General features: G+C 35.6%; 2 protein-coding genes across 2 annotated transcripts in view; both read right to left on the bottom strand.

Annotated features, from left to right (window-relative positions):
* Positions 1-4,921: 4,921 nt before the first annotated feature.
* Positions 4,922-15,093, bottom strand: LOC127798314 (iron-sulfur assembly protein IscA-like 1, mitochondrial). Its single transcript, XM_052331788.1, has 3 exons — positions 14,852-15,093; positions 5,549-5,666; positions 4,922-5,304 (listed from the first exon to the last, which is right to left on the bottom strand). The coding sequence occupies exons 1-3, from the start codon at positions 15,048-15,050 to the stop codon at positions 5,190-5,192; spliced, it is 432 nt and encodes a 143-aa protein (XP_052187748.1). The 5' UTR covers positions 15,051-15,093; the 3' UTR covers positions 4,922-5,189.
* Positions 15,094-17,423: 2,330 nt separating this feature from the next.
* LOC127797626 (zinc finger CCCH domain-containing protein 48-like) overlaps positions 17,424-20,893 on the bottom strand; it is a 32,467-nt gene continuing 28,997 nt past the window's right edge. Inside the window, exon 5 of the mRNA XM_052330697.1 lies at positions 17,424-18,339. Within this exon, the coding sequence (XP_052186657.1) occupies positions 17,564-18,339 (776 nt within the window). The 3' untranslated portion in view covers positions 17,424-17,563. The remainder of the gene's footprint in view (positions 18,340-20,893) is intronic.

Genomic DNA, 20,893 nt, shown 5'->3' with positions numbered 1-20,893 from the left:
ACTTAAAATCTCATATACCTTTACACACATTCTTTTTAAGTAAAGTGGTAATCGGACGTGTTAGTGTTAGTGTTATTGTTATTGTTGTGAAATATAATAATTAAAATTTGTAAAGTAAAAAATTTAGTCGACAAAGAGCTCGATCTACAAATCGAGTGGCAAATGGCTAGCTATTTGTTTGGGGTAAAGAGTTTATATTATTGTTTGGAAAAATTTGTGTCCCTATCTAGAAAATCACTTTTATTCTTCTTTTTCAAAGGAATTTTTGACATTAATATATAACTTTTGAAATTATTGTACCAAACACGGTTAACTTTTTTCATAAACAAACTTCTAAAAAAATTCATAAACTTATATTTAAATCTTGCTAAAAGAACTTGTAATATGCACGAAACTCATATTGTGTTTTAATATTTGAGTTTTATGAAATTATTCGAGAGATTCGATTGAATCGGACAGTATTGTTTATCACCACCCATAAAAGGTTATGAGAATTCTCCCGCTAACAATGAAAATTAAATATTATTTTAAAAAAATAATAAAATTTGATTTGAAATGTCCATTTTACTCTCATTCTAACAATAATCGAGATTATTAATATAAATAAAATAAACATTTCATCAATTGGACCTGCTTTTTCGGCCCATACACCCAACCTATGTATTAGCATGATTTTTTTTTTAAAAAAAAAAATCTACGCATAAATTCATCTGTACTGACTAATTTATGATTTATTACTTATGAATTTATTTAATACACATTGAAAGAATAAAAATGTACAAAATTGGTGAATAACATGTAAATCAAGTCACGGGAGGAAGCTATTCTGGACACCTACTTTAGAGACTTTTGTGATGCTAAACGTGAAAAATGGTACCTTTCCTTGTCATGGGTGTCCACATTAAAAGGGTTGGTAGGGATGCTCCTTAATGTTGCCTCACTTTTTGGTTCACTTAATGCAAGTCACCAAAAAATACATCATTAAAAAAAATCTTTTTTTTTTTGGGTTAACTTATTATTAACGTCATTCAAATTAATAAATCAATCATCACATTGATACCATATTATTAATTAATTATATATTGAATTGTACACAAATTCCAAATATATGGTAATAAATAATTTTTAATAAATTTAAAATATCGTCCATCAGAATCTACATATTCTGTATCATATGATCAATTTACGATATAATTGGGTTAAAATTATGTCCCAAATCCACCTAATTTTGTATGCTCAAAAGTCAATTCCATTCAAGTGCAATTTCACAAGCATGCATGGTGTCACTCTTACTTGATGATGTTTTATTTTTTTTATAAGAAATTATTAAATCACTATTTTTCAAATGTATATGAATAAATCTCGAGTGCATATAATAATTCATAAATTACAAACACCGAATAAATTAATCAAAGACTAACAAGCATGTGCCTTTAAAGACGAGGGTATACCCATTTTATGATGGTTTGAATTGATAGTTTTATTGGATAAAATACATAATATTCAAAATTTTTGATCAAATTTATATTTTTACATATGTATTTTTTTTTTTTTTTTTGTGATCATTCAAATATTTCGTTATTTTGATTACACATCTGAAAATGATAAAAAAAAACGTAAAAGTATATGAGTAAAAATATAGGTTTAACCAAAAAAATTTGTGTATTATTTAACTGAGGACTATAGAAATTAAGTTTTGTGTGTTTTTTTTATCCAAGGAAATTGACTACAAAATTTATTTATTTTAAATTTTAGTGCACCGTTTTGGACTTTAAAGTGTCCTCATTCTACGCCAACCTCAAATGGACCCCCACTGGAAGGTCTCTTTCCCTTAATTTGTCTCACTGAAGAGGTCCACTCCCCCATTCACAAGAGGCACAAAAGCCAAATTAAAGCTTCTTCAGTAGTATTTATTGGGTCAAATAAGGGCAGCCCATTATAGGCCTCCAATGTGGGCTTTTACTTTGACCATTCAGCCATTAGACTTTGGGCTTCATCACTATGACTTCCCATTATTGCTGTTATGGTGAGAGAGAGTTTTCAGATTATCATAATTTTCTTCTTCTTTTTGCTAAAGAGAATGAAGAAGACATGAGAAAGATGGAATTATAATTGTCCATAGTTAGATTTGTTTTTTTTAATTTCTTGATCTTAAAAACTTTTAGAGCCAATAAGACACACAATGCTTTTTAGGAGAGTTTTACATTATATATATATATATATAATTAATGACATCACAAAGAATTATTAATAATAAATAATAGATTGATTTGACTTGGTGAAAAAAAATCAAAACCTTATGAGGTAGGGGTGAACAATATTTTGGTTATATTAAAATAATTAAATAGAACTGTGACAAAATTATCAGTTTGGTTTGATTCAAGCTGCAGGTCGGTTTGGTTTTTAAGTTTGCAATTTTAGTTATTTGCGTTTGATTTGTTTTTTGTATTGTAAAAAACTAAAATAACCAAAATGTCAAAAATGATGTCATTTTTACATTTTGTTATTTTAGTTTTTTGATTTTTCTTCAATTTTTGTTTTTTTTTCCTAATTTTTTCAATCAGTTTGATTTTTTTCAATTTTTTGATTTTCTAGTTTGTTTAGTTTGAGAATGTATTCGATCTATGCAATTTAAACAATTTTGTCTGTTTAGTAATTGAACTGATTGAATACTCACAATCTATTATGAGGTACTTGTAACTATAAAATGATTCTCAACATGTATAAATGCATATAAATAAAGAGGGTTGAACTAGTCTTAAAAGAGAAAGGATACCTTCTTTTTAAGATACTCCTAGTTTTTTTATAATAAAGATTATGATCGCACAATCAAATGATAAGATAGTAAAGTTATCTTTTTATTATCTCGATTATATTAGGGTAGGTGATTGGTTTTGATATCTATTTTATAGTAGTTTGAGTTATGAGTATGTTTGTGCATTTCACGTTATTATTTTGGTGAGTATTTTGAAGTTAGTATAACTGTTAATCATGGACGACTAAAGTTAACATAATCCTGACGAAAGTTCATGAATTGATGGTTCTATTTAGTGTTTGTTGTCCACTCTGTTGGTTTAGGTTGTTAAGTAACTGAGGGTTAATATCACAAATGCTAATACTCATGTAAAATTGTGGTTTGAGATATGAGTATGATTATGTATCTTAAGTGATTATTTTGGTAAGTATTTTAGGACTGGTAACACAATTATTAATCTTGAACAAATAAATTCAGCATGATCATTAAGAAAGTTATTTTATTTAAATGTTTTTAGAATGTGACCTTGATGTCGATTTCTCCTAATAGTTGTACATATTTTTTTTCTTAATATTAGGAGATTTGTACATTTTTTATTAGTTGTTTTGATGTTCTTATTATGAGACTTCAAATATATCCTAACTTAAAAGTTGTAGATGCTTTTAATTATTTTTAATAAAATTTTTATTTTAAAAAAATAATAAGTTACCGTTACATGTCATGATACCTAAGTATCAAAAGCCAAGTGTGTGAAAAGCATATCTAAATGGACGATTCCAAATTACTTGTTCGCAATTAGGGACACACAATTTTAGTCACATCAATATATATTTACGTGTACGTTTGAAGTGAATCTAATTGCAAATTGGGTTTGAAATGCTGCCAAAAAGCAAGACTCTTAGGAGAGCTTAGGTGCTAATTAGGTGGCCAGAGATGCAATATGAAGTGGAGAGTAATAAAAACCTAATTAATTAAGCGAATTTATAAGAATTTTCTAAGATTTTTTTCTTTGTAAAATCTACATAAGATTTTGTTGGGTTCTTATACTCGCATTTTCTTTTCAATGTCTATTCACACATGCATTTGTATTTATCAAAAAATAATATCTAAGTCATTCCATGTTGTCACTATTGGGCATACATATTTAATAAATTTAATACAAAAATAAAATTACTTATTCATTTTGTATCTCAAATTCTCATTCAAGATACAAAGTTATTTGTACTTTTATGTTAGATTTTTGTTGGGTGTTTGATTTTTTTATTTAACCAAATTAAATCCCAACTACAAGTTACTCGATAAGATTGATTGTGAGATTAACTAGTAATAAACAATCAATCTTAATTTTAGCAAGTTTTTTAGACTCAATCTTATATATATAAAATTTGAATATTTAAATAACATTTTCGTTTCTCAATCATACTCAACACAATTTTAGATTTATCTGCACTAAATAAATAAAAGTTGTCTTTCTCATTGTTGGGTAGTTAAAATTTTAAAATTTATGTAAACATCAATATCAGCTAAACATATGGGTGATAGATATATATATAACCCTACGAGGGAAAAACCCTTTATTAAACATAAACCAACACCTTTTCCAACAAGGCAATTAATCCATGAAAGGTACAACCACCCATCCAACCCCAATTTTCTCTGCCATTTTCTGTCCCTTCCACTGCTTCACCTCTTATAAAGGCAACACATTTTCCTGGAAAATGCATGCCCAATCAGAATCTGAACCTGAAGCAGAAGCTGTCGAATGATGAAGTATGTGAAGCTTCGCAAGTGCAGGCTAGCCCAAGATGAGCTTTCACAGGAAAACGATGGCTCTGGTGCTAATTACACTGCAAATGCTGGCACCAAACAATCTGGGGATGATATGGGGAAGGTGAAAGGCCTTGTGGAAGCCATGCATAGAGCCATTACGAGAAGGGAGCAGCTCAGGCAACAAAAACAACCACCCTCTGTCGATGGCGGCAGCCAGATCTGAGTCGAGCTGGTGGTAGAAGCAATCGCCCGGCTCTTCCACCGAGGAACTCGGCATCTCCAATGGTGTAATCTTCTGCACCTTTGGTTCATTCTGTATGCTACAACTTTCTTTCTGAATATCCATCAGCAGGACAAATAAGAAAATAATGTCTCACACATTGAACAGAACTAGAATTGCTCCAGAAGCCTCAATTGGGTAATTTTATTTCTCTAATGTACAACAGGGACTCTTGAGTATATTGTCTACAGTAACTGTTTCGTGCGAAGAAAATGTACATAGCTAGAAGCAAAAAGAATACGGGGTTAAAGGGATACATATTGGCAACAAACTTCGAAGAAAAAGTGCGGCCAATTCTAGAAAAATACCCAAGTAATCTGAACTCTTGGGCCATGTATGCGAATTAATCGGGCTACATTTCATTTGTCCCGTGTTTGTCATGATTTATGATCCTGAACTAACCCGGGGCTTTGCTGCGTCTGCACTACTCGTAGTCATAAAAGATTCTCCACAGCCACACTGCCCTTTAGAGTTTGGATTAATGAATATAAACTCGGACCTGCTCAGAGACCAAATATGTATCAGTGAGCAGCGGGTGAAAGGAATCGCAAGAAGATCAGAAAATAATGTTGTAGTCAGCCACAATGAGGATGATGTAACATCTAGCATCAGGAACCTTTGTAGTAGTGATAATGAGGACGGGTTAAATCAAAACTGAACGCTAGTTCTACTTGTACAAGTATGCATACCTGTTAATTTTTTTTTTTTTCCTAGAAACAACCCTAATAGGTATTTTCCTGTACCTGAGTTTGTCGTCCACAAAATCCATCTTGGTTCCTATGACATGCATGAGAGCCTTTGGATCAATTAATATCTTCACACCTTTGTCCTCAACCAACTCATCAAACTTGGCTTTCTCATCTGCGTATTTAGAACATTGTTACAAAAGGAACTAATAGCATTGAAGGAAAAATGGACTTTATGCACCATGCAATTTAGCTTTGAGCCAGTGCAGGAAACGGATTTGGCACGTCCCAAAGATGCTTGAATTGCAAGGTTAATGTGATCATCACGGGCAGCAAATCAACATGACAAACAGTATTTATTGGTGAGATGTGAACACAAAATTTATATGCTTTGATTGTCAATAGAAGCTGTCACAGTGTAAAGAAGATAGATTGGAAGCATGGATCAGAAATTGATATCGAAAAGACATGGAGAACACAAAGTGGGAAATAGTATACAGACTAAACCATTTTCCAAGATGAACAAGGATCTGGCTATCATGGACATTTAAATAGTACTGGAACAAGCAATATTTTTAACTTCAAAACAAAGTATGTTCTAAGGTTTCTTAAACAAAAAGCCCTGTGTGAAGTCAAATAATTAGCAGAGCGAGGTAACACTGCCAGCCTAGAATCTTGAAGAAGAAAGAACAATTGATGTTAGAAAGATAATAGTTCTTTAAGAAAATTTATTTACAACTCCTGGTCAGCAGAGTGATAAATTTTAAAAGAGCTTCAAGAGAATAACCCTTCCATATAAACAGTTTACACAACCACCAAAATTCAGTTTTGGTGCCCCTTTTTATAAATATGGAAACAGCCATCTGGCCCCCTTGAGGCTCGCTTGGTTAAATGTATAAAAGCTAAGCTCAAATTGACTCCATTTTATCAGAGGCCAAACTTCTTCACAAGTTGCAGCCCTGAAAAGCCACTTCATCGATCTAAATACTCAATTACAATGTTTTATATTCTATTGCTAATGCTAATAAGTAAACAGAAAGTTCACTCATTTACGGGTCACTTTGATGTATGGAGCAATTTGTGGGAGCAACCTTCAGTAATAGCATATCAATCAGCAAATTATGCACCAGATAGCTGCTTTTGACATTGATAAAATACATTTGCCCAAAGCCATATTAAATACTAATGGTTTATATCTGAATTTAAAGGAGGACTTAATATGAGTTCATTGGGTGGAATCAACAGGAAGAATTTATATGGAGTTCTCCAAACAACAAACGGAAGTGCAACTTGTGTACCAATATACCCACAGAAAGAATAGAGTTGATAAAGCCAATATAGACAACCAATAAAAAAAGTCAGTAAAATACCAAAAAGGTCTAACGAAATAACTTTTTTTTTAAATAACTAATAAGCAATTGCAAAACTTGACTTGGGTACTAACTTGTCACAACTCCAATGTGACAATGAGAACCACATTCTAATTTGGTGTGAATTAGAGAGTGCAGTAGGGAATTTGGAGAAGAAGAAGGTAAAGACAGATTGGAATTAGAGGGAGAGGAGAAAACAGAGGGAAAAGATAGAATTTCTTCTGAAATTTCACATGCCTCTACAAGCAGAATCTAGAGGATATTTATACCACTAGCCTGGGTGCTGCCACAACAGATCTCACCCCTAATAACAAACTATTTTGTCTTTTTCCCAGGCCTCTTTACATGTGGACTCCCCTATAGAATATCTCTAACAAGCCCCCTTTACAGCTGTAATATCCAAACCAACATAACAACATAACATAAAGGAAATGACTAAGAAGATAGCGAAAATTGTAAATGGGCTGCCAATGTCGCACCAAGATCTTGGTGTGTGACAATTGCCCCTCCTTGGAAACATTTCTTGTCCTCAAGAAATGCTGAGGAGGCAGGCAGTCCTTGGGAATCACTGAAGGAGGCTTGGCAAATACTCCCAGGTGTTGCTTCCTTTATCCTCGTGCTGCCACTTGACCAACACCTGAATGAGAGGGACCCCATGGTTATAGATCACCCTCCGGTCCAATATTGCTTCTGGTTTTTCCACCCTTTTCCTTTCCTTAGGCAATGATGGTAGTTCGGGATTGACTTGCTCATTGTTTGATGACCTTTTTAAGCGAGACACATGGAAGATGGGATGAATTCGTGATCCTTCTGGAAACTGCAACTGGTAGGCCACCTTTCCAACCTTAGCTATGATAGGGAACGAACCAAAATACCGGGGAGTCAACTTCGTAACCGGTCCTTGAGTAATGGACCTCAAATAGGGGTGTCTTAGCCGCAGATAAACCTTCTCCCCAACCTCCAACTCTCTATCACTTCTCCTTTGGTCTGCATACTGCTTCATTCTATTTTGGGCAGAGGTCAATTCATGTTTCAACTGTCCAAGTACTACCCTCATTTGCTACAAATACTCTTCGACTGAAGTAGCAGTAGCCTGTCCTCCTATGGCTGGTAATATAGGGGGCTTGTAACCGTAATTGGCTTCAAATGGGGACATTTTTAGGGTGGTGTGGTGGGTAGAATTATACTACCATTGGGTCAATGCAAGCCATTTGTGCCACTAGTTAGGATGTAGGATGCAAATGCACCTAAGATAGGTTTCCAAACTCTGATTCATTCTTTCTATTTGGGGGTGGTAAGTAGTTGACATGTTGAATTTTATCCCCATTGACCTCATCAATTCTTGCCAAAAGGTGCTGGTGAATATTTTGTCCCTGTCTGATACGATAAATCTTGGGACCCCATGTAGAGCCACTATCCGATCCATGAATGCCCAGACCACCTCTTGGGTCGTATAGAGATGAGCCAAACCTATGAAATATGCAAATTTAGTGAACCTATCCACCACAACCAACACACTATCTTTCCCTCAATGAAATCCATGGACACACTTGTCCAAGCTTGGTTAGGTATTGGTAGGGGCTGGAGCTATCCAGGGTATGCAACATTCTCATACTTGCACCTCTTGCAAGTGTCACAAGATAACAAAAATTCTCTCATATCAATCTTCAATTTTGGCAAATAGAATACCTGTTTCACCCTCAAATAGGTATTTTGGACCCCTGAATATCCCCCTAAAGGAGACTCATGCAGTGATTGCAATATTTTTTTTCCTAAGGTCCCTTTTGCTGCCAATAACCACTCCTGCCATGGACCCACAAGATCCCCTCTCTTAGGGTATAACAATCAGTTCCTTGTGATCCCACATCCATTCTTTGTATGAGTTCTTACACTTGCTCATCCCCTTCGTAACTATCCACCACTTCTTTACACCACTCTGGTACCACCATGGTAATGGCCGTCAAATTCCCATCCCCGTGGCATCTTGAGAGGGCATCTACTGCCACATTCTCTTTGCCCTTCTTATATTGTATTGAATAATCCAATCCCATTAATTTGGCCATCCCCTTCTTTTGTAGTTGAGTTTGCAATTTTTGTTGCAACAAAAATTTCAAACTCTCGTAATCTGTCTTAATTATAAATTTTCCCCTCTCCAAATAATGATGCCACTCATTAACTACCATCAAAACTGCCAAGGATTCCTTCTCATATATACTTAGGCCAAGGTGCCTCCCACTTAGAGCTTGACTTAAGAAGGCTAAGGGTCTTCCCTTTTGGGTTAATACTGCCCCAATGCCACTCCCACAAGCATCTATTTCTACCACAAACGGTTGGCTAAAGTCGGGTAGCCCCAAAACAAGAACCCTACTCATTGCCCTTTTCAACCTCTCAAATGTTGCCTTGGCCTCTTGCCCACAACTAAAGATTCCCTTCTTTAAGAGGTCTGTTAGAGGTTTACTTATAGTCCCATACCTTTTGACAAATCGACGATAATAACCCGTCAGGCCAAGAAATTCCCTCAAGGCTCTTACTGTGGTGGGTTTGGGCCAAGTCAACATGGCTTCTACCTTCTTAGGATCAGTACTAACCCCTGCCTCAGAAATTAAATGCCCCAAATACTCCACTTGATTCTATCCAAATGCACATTTTGACCTTTTGATGAAAAGTTGGTTAACTCTAAAGACCTCAAAGGTGGTTTTTAGGTGAGATATATGTTGGTTCAAGGTGGGGCTATACACAAAGATGTCGTCAAAGAATACTAGGATAAACTTTCTTAGGTATGACTCAAATATTTGGTTCATTAGAGATTGAAATGTGGTTGGGACATTGATGAGCGCGAATGGCATCATCAAAAATTTAAAATGGTCATGATGTATCCTAAAAGCGGTTTTAGGGACATCTTCTGGCTTTATTTTAATCTAGTGGTAGCCGGATCTAAGGTCAAGTTTTGAAAAGAAATGAGCATCATGTGTAATTCATCCATCAAGTCCTACACTAAGGGTATAAGGAATTTGTCTTTAATGGTTAGGGCATTCAATTTACGATAATCAACACAAAAAGGCCAAAGATACATCCTTCTTTTTAATTAGGCGGACTAGCGATGCAAAAGGGCTTTGGCTATGTCTTATGAAGGATTGGTTTAACATATCCTTTACCATCTTTTCAGTTTTGGTTTTCTGGATTAGGGAGTACCTATAGGACCTAATGTTGATGGGTTCAGCATTAGGCTTAAGGTTTATGGAGTGGTCCAAGGTTCAGGTTGGAGATAAGGCTGTGGGTTCAACAAATAAGTCCTTAAAATCTTCCAACAATTCATCAATTAGGTGTTGAGAATATATTTGATCAAGTTCTCGAGGTTGAAATGTGACAATCAAGTGTACTTCCCCTTGTAGCTCCTTCTCAGACCCTTCCTCCACTGTCATAAGTGAGCCTTCCCCACCAACCACCAGTGAGAACAATTGGGGACAATTGGCACCATTTGTTCTTGAATATTGTGCAATTTCTTGCTCGAGATCATTTTGCAAGATCTGGACTCCCTTCCCCTAGTCAGTGTCATTTTCTTTCCCCCCCTGTCAAAGGAAACCTCCATTCTATTGAAGTCAAAACTTATGGGGCTTACCCCTTTCATCCAATCAACACCCAACACCACATCACATTCTCCTAATTGTAGTAGCCTCAAGTCAACCTCAAACTCCTCTCCTTGCATCTCCCAAGTAAACATGTGGCATGCTGATTTGCTAAGTACCCTGCTGCCATTTGCCACTGTCACACTCACGGGTTGAGTTACTTGGATAGGGCATTTTAGCCTCTTAGTTGTTCCTTCATCGAGGAAACTATGCATGCTTCTGCTATCAAATAGGATCAACAAGTTATGATTCTTCACACTCCCTGCCACTTTAATTATCTTCTTGTTAGTCACTCATTTCAGTGCATGTAGTGATATTTCTCCATTGCTTTCTTCCTTTGATTCACCTCCATCTTCTACTTCTTCTTTGGACCCCTTAGTTTCTTCCTCCTCGTCTCCTTCTAGCAATAAAATTTGCCTCTTACATTGGTGTCCAGGATAATACTGATCCCCACACCTAAAACAAAGGCCAGCCATCCTTCTTTTCTCTCTTAATTGCTCCCCATAAGGCACGGTGCTAGACCCTGCCTCCTGCTTCATTCCTCCTCCACTCTTGCCTACTTCCCTGTTAACATGCTTGACTCCCCCACTGGCTAATCCCACCGTTAGCCCTTTGTGTTGTTGTCTCTGCTTCTTCATAAGTGTTTCTACAATCATTTCTTGTAACCTTGCACTTTCAGTTGCTTGTTCTACTGTTTGGGGTTTAATCATCTTCACTATTGGCCTTATATCCTCACTAAGCCCACTCAAAAAGCTTGATACGAAATAAGCTTCAGTGAGGCGTGGGTTTTGTTGGGTCATATAGGATTTTAAATCCTCAAATCTCTTTAAGTACATCTCCACACTTCCAATTTGTCTTAGCTTGTTGAACTCCTCAATGGTGTCTACCTTATTTCTTTCTCTAAATTGTTCACACATTTTAGCTACGAACTCCTCCTAGGTGAACTTATTCTACACACTTAAACATCCTTGAAACCAAGCATCAACAACCTCATTAAAGTAGGCCACGGCAAGTATGACTCGCTACCTCATTGGTATGTTGTTACACACGAAAACCCTCTCACATTTCCTTATCCACCACTGGGGGTTAACCCCCTCAAATAGGGGAATTTCCATCCGGGGCATGGTGAACCCTGGGCGTTGCCCATTAGGTGCACCATTCCTATCGTTTCCCACGACTCCTTCCAACGTCTCCTTTGGGTCAGCCTCCATTTCTGCATTGCGTGGACCCTTGTCTCCCTCATTTCTATGCAACAGAGGCTCATTTCTATCTCTAGGGGGAAAATTTTCAGCCATCCTTACCTGGTTTTGGCATGTGAACATAACCATAAATTGTTGCATGTCATCTCGCAACCTTGCCACTGACCCATCTAGCCTTTACTCCATCCCTTCCAGCCTCTGCCCCATTCCTTATAGGGCACCTTCCATCCTGCTATCCATAGCCCTGATCACCTCTTGGTCTTGGGCTTATCCCGCCTCCATCTAACCCATTCTATTCTGAAGCTCGGCCATCATTGAGTTCACTTGCTGCAATTGCGCCTCAAAATTTCTCATGCGAGGACCGTCCGCCATCCTTCACTTTCACAGCTATGCCTAGGATCGGTGCTTTGATACCAGTTTGTCACAACTCCAATGTGACAATGAGAACCACCTTCTAATTCGGTGTGAATTAAAGAGTGTAATAGGGAAGTTGGAGAAGAAGAAGAAGAAGAAGAAGAAGAAGAAGAAGGTGGTAAAGAGAAATTGGAATTAGAGGGGGAGAAGAGAAAACAAAGAGAGAGATGAAAACAAAGGGAAAAGATAGAATTTCTTCTAAAGTTTCACATGCCTCTACAAGCAAATCTAGAGGATATTTATACGTTTAGCCTGGGCTACTACAGCAGATCCCACCCCTAATAACAAACTATTTTGTCTTTTTCCCAAGCCTCTTTACACGTGGCCTCCCCTATAGAATATCTCTAACAACCCCGCTTTACAGTTGTAATATCCAAACCAACACAAATACATATAGTAAATAAAAACATAACCACATAACATAAAGGAAATGACTAAGAAGACAGCGAAAATTGTAAATGGGCTGCCAAAGTCGCACCAAGATCTTAGTGTGTGACATAACTCTAAAGAAACAGCATCAAAGTTCCACTAATACGTGGGAATCTATCTGACTATCTTATAGTCTCAACTGGACCCAAATAGGTTGAATTAAAACAAGAATCAACCATTAAGAAGCTCCCTGCAAGTAATTCCAGAGGTCTTAAGAAGCTCCAGAGAAAAAGGTAAAAGTCCGAGAATAGCATAAAAGACAGATCAACCATTAAGGGAAGGAGATGTGAACCCTCCCAGATGACCATGTCCATGGAATGGATACATGCAAATCAAACAAAATCAAGACAGAACTTAATTAACAATAAAGGTAAGTTGCATCATGTTTGTAAAAACAGATGAACAGGACTTCTAAATTCATAGTTATTAAAATTAAACTGAATGAAAGAACCAATAATGAACAAAAGAAAGAAGATAATATCAAGTCAATCAAAATTGATGAAATATATCTGGTGAGAGAGCACCAACCACAGTAATTTAAGAAGATTCCATCTGATCCATGCTCAGAAAAATTAAGACTGTTCCAGCCCAGCCATCAGAAAAGACGCTGTCACATACTGAGCAAAACAAGCACCTTTTTGGAGCTTCTAAACAGCCACAAGATCAACCTCGAAGATAATCTGGCTATGATAGATAGTGATAAAACATCTTTATTGAGTCTAATACATACCAATTGAACTCACATCTCCAAGCTCCTGTCAAAATGATCCCTCCCATACAACATACAAGCCTATCATGCTATAGTGCTTGAACCAAATAAAATTTCATTGGAGTGTGGGGGAAGAGAGGGAAGCCATCTTTGGTTGTGGCTTTAAGGTAGACTGATCACTGCGTGGGCTCTTCTAAAACTGGACAGACAATGCTAACATAAAGAAGCCTAATCAAAACCCATAGAGATCCATTCATCAAATATGCTAATTTAAGAAGATTCCATCTGATCCATGCTCAGAAAAATTAAGACTGTTCCAGCCCAGCCATCAGAAAAGACGCTGTCACATACTGAGCAAAACAAGCACCTTTTTGGAGCTTCTAAACAGCCACAAGATCAACCTCGAAGATAATCTGGCTATGATAGATAGTGATAAAACATCTTTATTGAGTCTGATACATACCAATTGAACTCACATCTCCAAACTCCTGTAAAAATGATCCCTCCCATACAACATACAAGCCTATCATGCTATAATGCTTGAACCAAATAAAATTTCATTGGAGTGTTGGGGGAAGAGAGGGAAGCCATCTTTGGTTGTGGCTTTAAGGTAGACTGATCACTGTGTGGGCTCTTCTAAAACTGGACAGACAATGCTAACATAAAGAAGCCTAATCAAAACCCATAGAGATCCATTCATCAAATATGCTAATTATATTGCCCCCCCCCCCCCCCCCCCCCCCCCCCCCCCCCCCCCCCCCCCCCCCCGGCGCAGCCCGAACCCCCCACTGTGGTGAAAAAAGAAAAACAAGCAAGAGGTTAACATTTTCATGATGCTAACATTTCCATAATCTTGTCTTTAATGAAAATTATCTGGCCATCCCTGCTACCTTTGTTTAATGCAAAGTAAAATGAAATTGCACAAACCTGTATAATTTTTAGTTTTTAAGGCTAATGAAACCAAGAAAATGATCTCTTTGCCAATTATCCACTCATTTGCTTCTCGTTTTCTAACCCAACCAAAAAAGTAAATTTTGCTTCAATTACTTCATTTTCTACTCCTACATTTTGGTTCTGCTTTATTTTTGCAAATATACGTTAGGAATTACAATAAATAACCAAAGCCATGAAATGCATAATATTTCATTGAATTCCCACAGGTTTAGATCCATATTCCAAATTCCGGCTTCATTTTCATTGGTGCCGGAACGAAATAGTTTAGAAATCACGGATACGCAATGATTTCCTTATGAGGAAAATGGTTCTAAGAAACCCTTGGAAAGAATTTTTCTGAGTTCCTAGGTTTCCGGAAGCATATCCAGAAGGCAAATCAAAGAAGAAAAGGAAAGGCAACCGCATCAAATTAACCTAAAGCAAAAGGAATAGCCTAGTTCAGAACCTAAGAAAAAATTATTTCCCACGAGAAATCCAAAAATCTATGCACAATTTCAAGTATACCAGAAAATCACGAACTCTTAATTTAAAGATTCCAATCTCTCCTATTGAACACAAACACACGATGGCAAGAATTTGCAAGAGATGAGTGAAGATACATATATACGCACGTATATACACAAAGCAGAGGAGAGACGGAGGGGGAATCGGATTCAAACCTGCATAGTTGAGGGTGTACGATAAGCCGTTGCAGCCACGGGCCTTCACGCCGAGCTTGAGGAACGAACGTTGCCGCTGCCGTAGAAGGAGACGAATTCTCTCCGCCGCCGAGTCCGTCAAGGTCAGGGCTTGCCGCCGGACGGCCGCCCCCACCTTCTCGGCCGCTGCCGCCACCATTCTAGAAGACGAAGCTGCCATCTCTCTCTCTCCTCTCCTCTCTTTCTCCCTCGAAATATAATTCTTTTTTCTTGGCTTTCCCTTGCACCGAGCATTTAATTCTTTTTTAGAAGGAAATAACAAAAATAAAAAGATATTATTAATTAAAAATAAAAATATTACTTGTATATATTATATAGTTAATTCGTGCTTAATGAACAAGAATTAACTATATTAATGTTTCTTAAGTTGTCCTAGTGGTTAACATGGAGTGGTAAATGTTCTGAATTTTTTAATTTGAATTTATTTTCTGCATAATTACTATAAATTAGATTTAGATTTATCTTTCTTATTGAAATTCATAAGACCATGCGATGGGAGTCTTGTAAGAGAGAACATTCCAAAAATTAATTATATTAATTAATTATATTTAAATTCGTAACTTTCAAATAATTATTTTTTTTTAGAAAGTCTTATTACTTTATCAATGCTTATCTTTTTAAAAATTTTATTTAAAAAGTAAAAAATAAATTACAACATGACATCTTATTAGTTGTAAATAAAAATTACAAAAAGAATACTAGAACCATGAAAATGAAGCTTGCAACGGATTAAAGCTAGGATTGACAATTGTAATGGAAATTGTGGCGTCATTAAAAATTATTTAACTAGATAATTGTTTAGTTTGAGAAAAAATTGAATATTGTTTCAATAGATATGATTTAGTTATGATTTTTTATTAAAATTAAACAAAAATTTGAATCAAAATCAAATCGAATGTGTGGATAACCGAATAAAATTGAACTAAATATATATAATATATTTATTTATTTAATATATTATATATACACATAATATATATTAACTAATACATTTTTTTTACATGTATTTTACCTAATGCATTACAAATATATAAAATATTTAACATTTATAAAGTAATTAACAAATAAAAATAAAATTTAATCTTAAATTATTTTATTTTTATTAATAAAATAATCATTAATAAAAATAACTAATTAAAACAATGGGTAATAGTTTGGTTTTAGTTTTAGTAATTTAAATTTGATTTGATTATAACTTTAGTAAAAATCAAAACCAAATTGAATTATTGCAAACCCTAATTAAAGCAATCTAATTCATTGTAAGTGATTTCCGAGTATAGAAATTAATCCAATGTTGAATGTCTTTGAATCCAAATGCAGAATGTCTAATCTTGAGTGCTAGAAGGCATTATTGCATAATGTTTTAGAAATTATTGTTGAAAGACATTATTTAACTAGAAAATAACAATAAGACTAAAAGATAAGTGTTATATAAATTATATTGAATGTCTAATATTGAGTGTGTATAGATTGTGTCTGTATCTAGATTTACCTGAAAGATGTATCAGGAGAGAAAATCACCCGCCCCTAGCAATTAGTCGGACGAAACTCGAAAACCTCACGTGAATAAAAAAAAATAAAAATCAGAGTATTAGAATATAAGAATATATTTTAATAAAATACTTTACTTACTTTATCAAAAAGAATAAAAATCAATTATAAGCTAGCATCATATATTTGTGTTATAAATTTTCAAGAGTAAAGTGTTTTTCTAAAATACATTTTTATGTATTCTTTAATTGAATAATAAAAAATAATTATGTTAACAAGATTTGGTCGACGATTTTCTAATACTTAATTTGTTTAAAATTTTGAAATGTAAATTGCAATCATCAATAAACTTTCATTTAATTTTTTTTTTTTTTTTTGTTGCGTGAGCCAACCATTTAGTTGTATATAAAAATAACATAAAAAATAATACAACTATTTACGTGTACTATTTCACTCAAATATTTCAAAATGCAAAATTAATTTATTTTCATTAAACAGTTTATATGAAATTTTATTTTAATATATTATGCACTCATATTAATTAGACATATAATACAATATATCAATATAAGAGTATTACATAAGATGGCACGAGATGCATTTTCAAAATGAAATAAAATATCTTTTAATATATTATATATTTATATTAATTAGACATGTGATTCAATTTATTAATGTAAAACTATTACATTAGATAACACAGTATGCATGTAACATTTTTGATATAAAATAAGGTATTTTATAATGAAATATTTTACTTTACTTTTCTACCAAAAAGAATAAAAAAAAATAACTTCCAAAAAACATTCCTTTTTTTTATCTATATTTATACTATTACAAGCAAACACCATGTTTTCGTATCACAAAAACTTTTACAAATAAAGTTCCTTATTAAGATACTTTTTATGTATTTTACTTAGATAATAAAAAATGACTATATTAATAATATTTAAACTTGTGATTTTTAAATAATTAATTTTTATTTAAAAAAAATATTACTATATCAATACTATTTTAAAAGTAAATTACCTAAAAATGGGATACTTCTTGCTGTTGCAAGATTCAACGAAAAAGAAAAAGTAGAACGGATAGTTACTTGTTCTTTAAAACTACTCCTACCTAATATGGCTGTCTAATACCCCTTAAATTCTATGACACAATCTACTAAATTTCTTAACAAAATTAAAATGCAGCCAATTTCCAGACAGTTACTTGTCCCGTTGCATCCCCGGTGAAGAAGAGTCCTGCTGCACTCGAAGTTTCAATTGCTCTAACTTCTCGTTTGGAAAACAATAGCCACCTTTTGGGAAAAAGTGGCAAGTCGTAGAGGCGAACTGAGTTGTCGTTGCATGAGCACAGCAGGATGGGCTTCCCATCTGCGTCTTGAATTCCCCGAAGCTTGAGGACGCCGTCTTCTTGTTCTTCGCGTGAGTATAGCATCTCCAACTCAAACTGATCCTCCTTAGCCATCCCCCAAGCCTTTACTGTCCCATCCAGCGAACATGAGAACAAATAGTGATCCCAGCAAATAACGGACAGCACTGCACCGGTATGCCCTTCCAGCGTTTGGACGCAGAGCAAGTTATTCATGTCCCAGACTCTTATGGTGTTGTCCATGGAACCGGAGTAGAGCATCCCTGCTCCAATAATAAGAGAAATAACAGCGTGGCTATGACCCTTGAGAGATGACGCTAGTTCAGGGATTTCATCTTCACACCGGAACTTCCATGCGAATATGATGCCGCCTTGTGTGCCTGCAAACAGCATGTTGTCCATGGCTTCTATGGCATGAACTTCTCCAACAATAACAGGTGCAGTGGGGAGGGTGGTAAGCGCTTCAAATGATTTCTGCGTGTTCCAAGCCTTGAGTGCATTCTTCAGGCCCACAAATAGCCACGGGCCTTCGCTCTTCAAACAGAGAACCTCGCTCGACATCTCCAACGCATCAACGCACAGCCCTGCATGCAGGGATGTAAACGGGTGGCTCTCAATTAGCCTAGCCCCATTTAAAGGGAAAGCAAGTACAAAAATGAAGTACATGTACAACCATCATTTGAAAATTTATCAAAACAAGCACGTGTAAACGGGGGGTTCGTTGTCTACCTGTGTGGCAGTCCCAGATACGCACTGTCTTGCCTCTGCTTCCAGAAGTACAGCTTGTCAGAGCCCGAAAGGAGTGCAATGCCCGTGATGGTGTCGCTGTGTCCATTTAGTTTTGCAAGCAGTGAGAAGCCACTGCCGTAGAACTAAGCGTGCAAGTACTGGCAGTCCTCATCACCAAGCACGCAATTTCCAGAAAGCCAAGCCTGGCAAGCTTCCTTTTTCTCTTCAACCCTTTTGACTCTAGTGCAACAAAGTGCAAGGAATCCATGTTTTATTTATGTGTGTGGATGAACTCTATGTCCCTAGGTTTGCGAGTACCCCAAGCCTTCATGGTCCCATCAGTGAAAAATATTAGCACTAGCAATTATACAAGCACCACTGAAAAATTGTCAACATGTTCCTTAAGTTTAGACGATCAGGAAAGAAGATTGAAAAAGGTAGGTGGAAATTTGACAGACATGAACAAAAATCTTAAACGAACAAAATTAGGGAAAATGATTCATAACAAGAATACTAGATTCAATAAATAATAGGAATGCCAAAAAAGATGCACCAATCAGAAAGTTAAGGAAAATAAGGTACCTTTGACAAACAAGAGGATAACCGACTTTAAATATGGCATATTCTTCAGCTCTTTATCTTTTCCCAAAAATAGGCTTATGACTGTATCACCTTAGCAATGCTTTGTGAATTTTTGAAATTTATGAATATATCTATGTATTTTTCAATAGGAACATTGAGTCATTGACATGCTGATCCACCTGCAATGTTTCACCTTGGTATCCTGTATCAAACAAAATAGTTTCTAGGTGGGGGTCCAACCTAGGCCCAAATCCAAATCTTCCACTTACACATGCCCGGATTGCACAACACATTTTTACCAATCCAAAGTGTGGATTTATACAACTAAGAGGTTGTGCAACTGACGAGCACACCTACACGCAGAAGCTCTAAGCTTGCAATTTGGGTGGACTTAGTTTGACCATAGCAACCTCCAAAGAGACAGCACAAATTTAGGGTATAGCCATGTCGACTAAACATGTGGTGGTTTGGAAAAACAGAAAACTGTTGCTATAACCTTGCCGACTAAACATGTAAACCTAATTTCAATGAAACACAAACTCTTTATCCACGTTGCCCACTCAAAACCATTCAATCTTAATCCATTTTTAAGGGACCACAGAATACACGAGTCCATAAACCTTCTACAAGAGAATGCCACACTTTTGGAAGCCCCCAGTGAGAGAAATCACCTCTTGCCCAATAATATATATATATATATATATGTCTTTTTTTTTTTTTTCTGCAACTTGATTGTTACAAACGGTTCCATATTCCGACTTCATTTTCAATGGCGCTGGAACGAAAAAAATTTAGAAATCACAGATATGCCATCATTTTCTTACGAGGAAAATGATTTTCAGAAACACTTGGAAAGAATTTGTCTGAGTTCCTAGGTTTCCGGAATCATTTCCAGAAGTCAAATCAGAGAAAAAAGGGAAAAGGCTGGGAAAGGCAACCACATCGAATTAACCTAAAGCAAAAGCAATAGCGTAGTTCAGAACCTAAGAAACAATTATTCCCACCAGAAATCCTCAAATCCATGCTTAATTTCGCGTATTCCAGAAAGTGAGGAACACTTAATTTAAAGATTCCAATCTCTCCTATTGGACACAAACAAACAATGGCAAGAATTTGCAAAAGGTGAGCGCAGATACATATATACACACGTCTATACACAAAGGAGAGGAGAGACGGACGGGGAATCTGATACGAACCTGTATAGTTGAGGGGCTTCACGCGGAGCTTGAGGAGCGGACGTTTACGGTGCGGTCTTCTCTCAGCCGCCGGGTCCGTCAAGGTCAGGGCTTGCCGCCGGACGGCCGCTGCCGCCACCGTTCTCGAAGACGAAGCCGCCATCTCTCATCTCTCTCTCTCGACTCTCGTAATATAATTCCCTTTCTTTGCTTTGGCTTCGCGCCGAGCATTTAAATTTTTTTCTATTAAAAACTCAATATTCTGAGCATTTAAGTTTATTTTTTAATAATTAAGAAGTGTTATTAAATATAATTATCTTTTAAATAATTAAATTTATCATTCATCATTTTTAAATCCAAACAATTCATATTCAAATAAAATTCCATTTATTTTGAAATAAAATATCATTCAATAAAATATTTTTTTTTATCTCTTCTCTCTTGTTCAACAAGTAAATTATCATCTTAGACATCGGGAATCAAAGTTATTTCAACTCAAGGTAAATACTTGAAATTTTTTTATCTGAATTTTTAAATATAGGGTAAGTGAGTCACAAGACTAAAGCAATTCGGATGGTTGATTTCGATTGTCGAAATTTGCCATGAATAGTGGTCGATAATGCCCTTCCAAAAATGGATAACATTTAAAAAA

Source organism: Diospyros lotus, chromosome 3 (genome assembly GCF_014633365.1).
Source record: "Diospyros lotus cultivar Yz01 chromosome 3, ASM1463336v1, whole genome shotgun sequence".
In the NCBI taxonomy this organism is placed as follows: Eukaryota; Viridiplantae; Streptophyta; class Magnoliopsida; order Ericales; family Ebenaceae; genus Diospyros; species Diospyros lotus.
The sequence above is the reverse complement of the archived record's forward strand: the minus strand, read 5'-3'. Positions and strand labels throughout refer to the sequence as shown.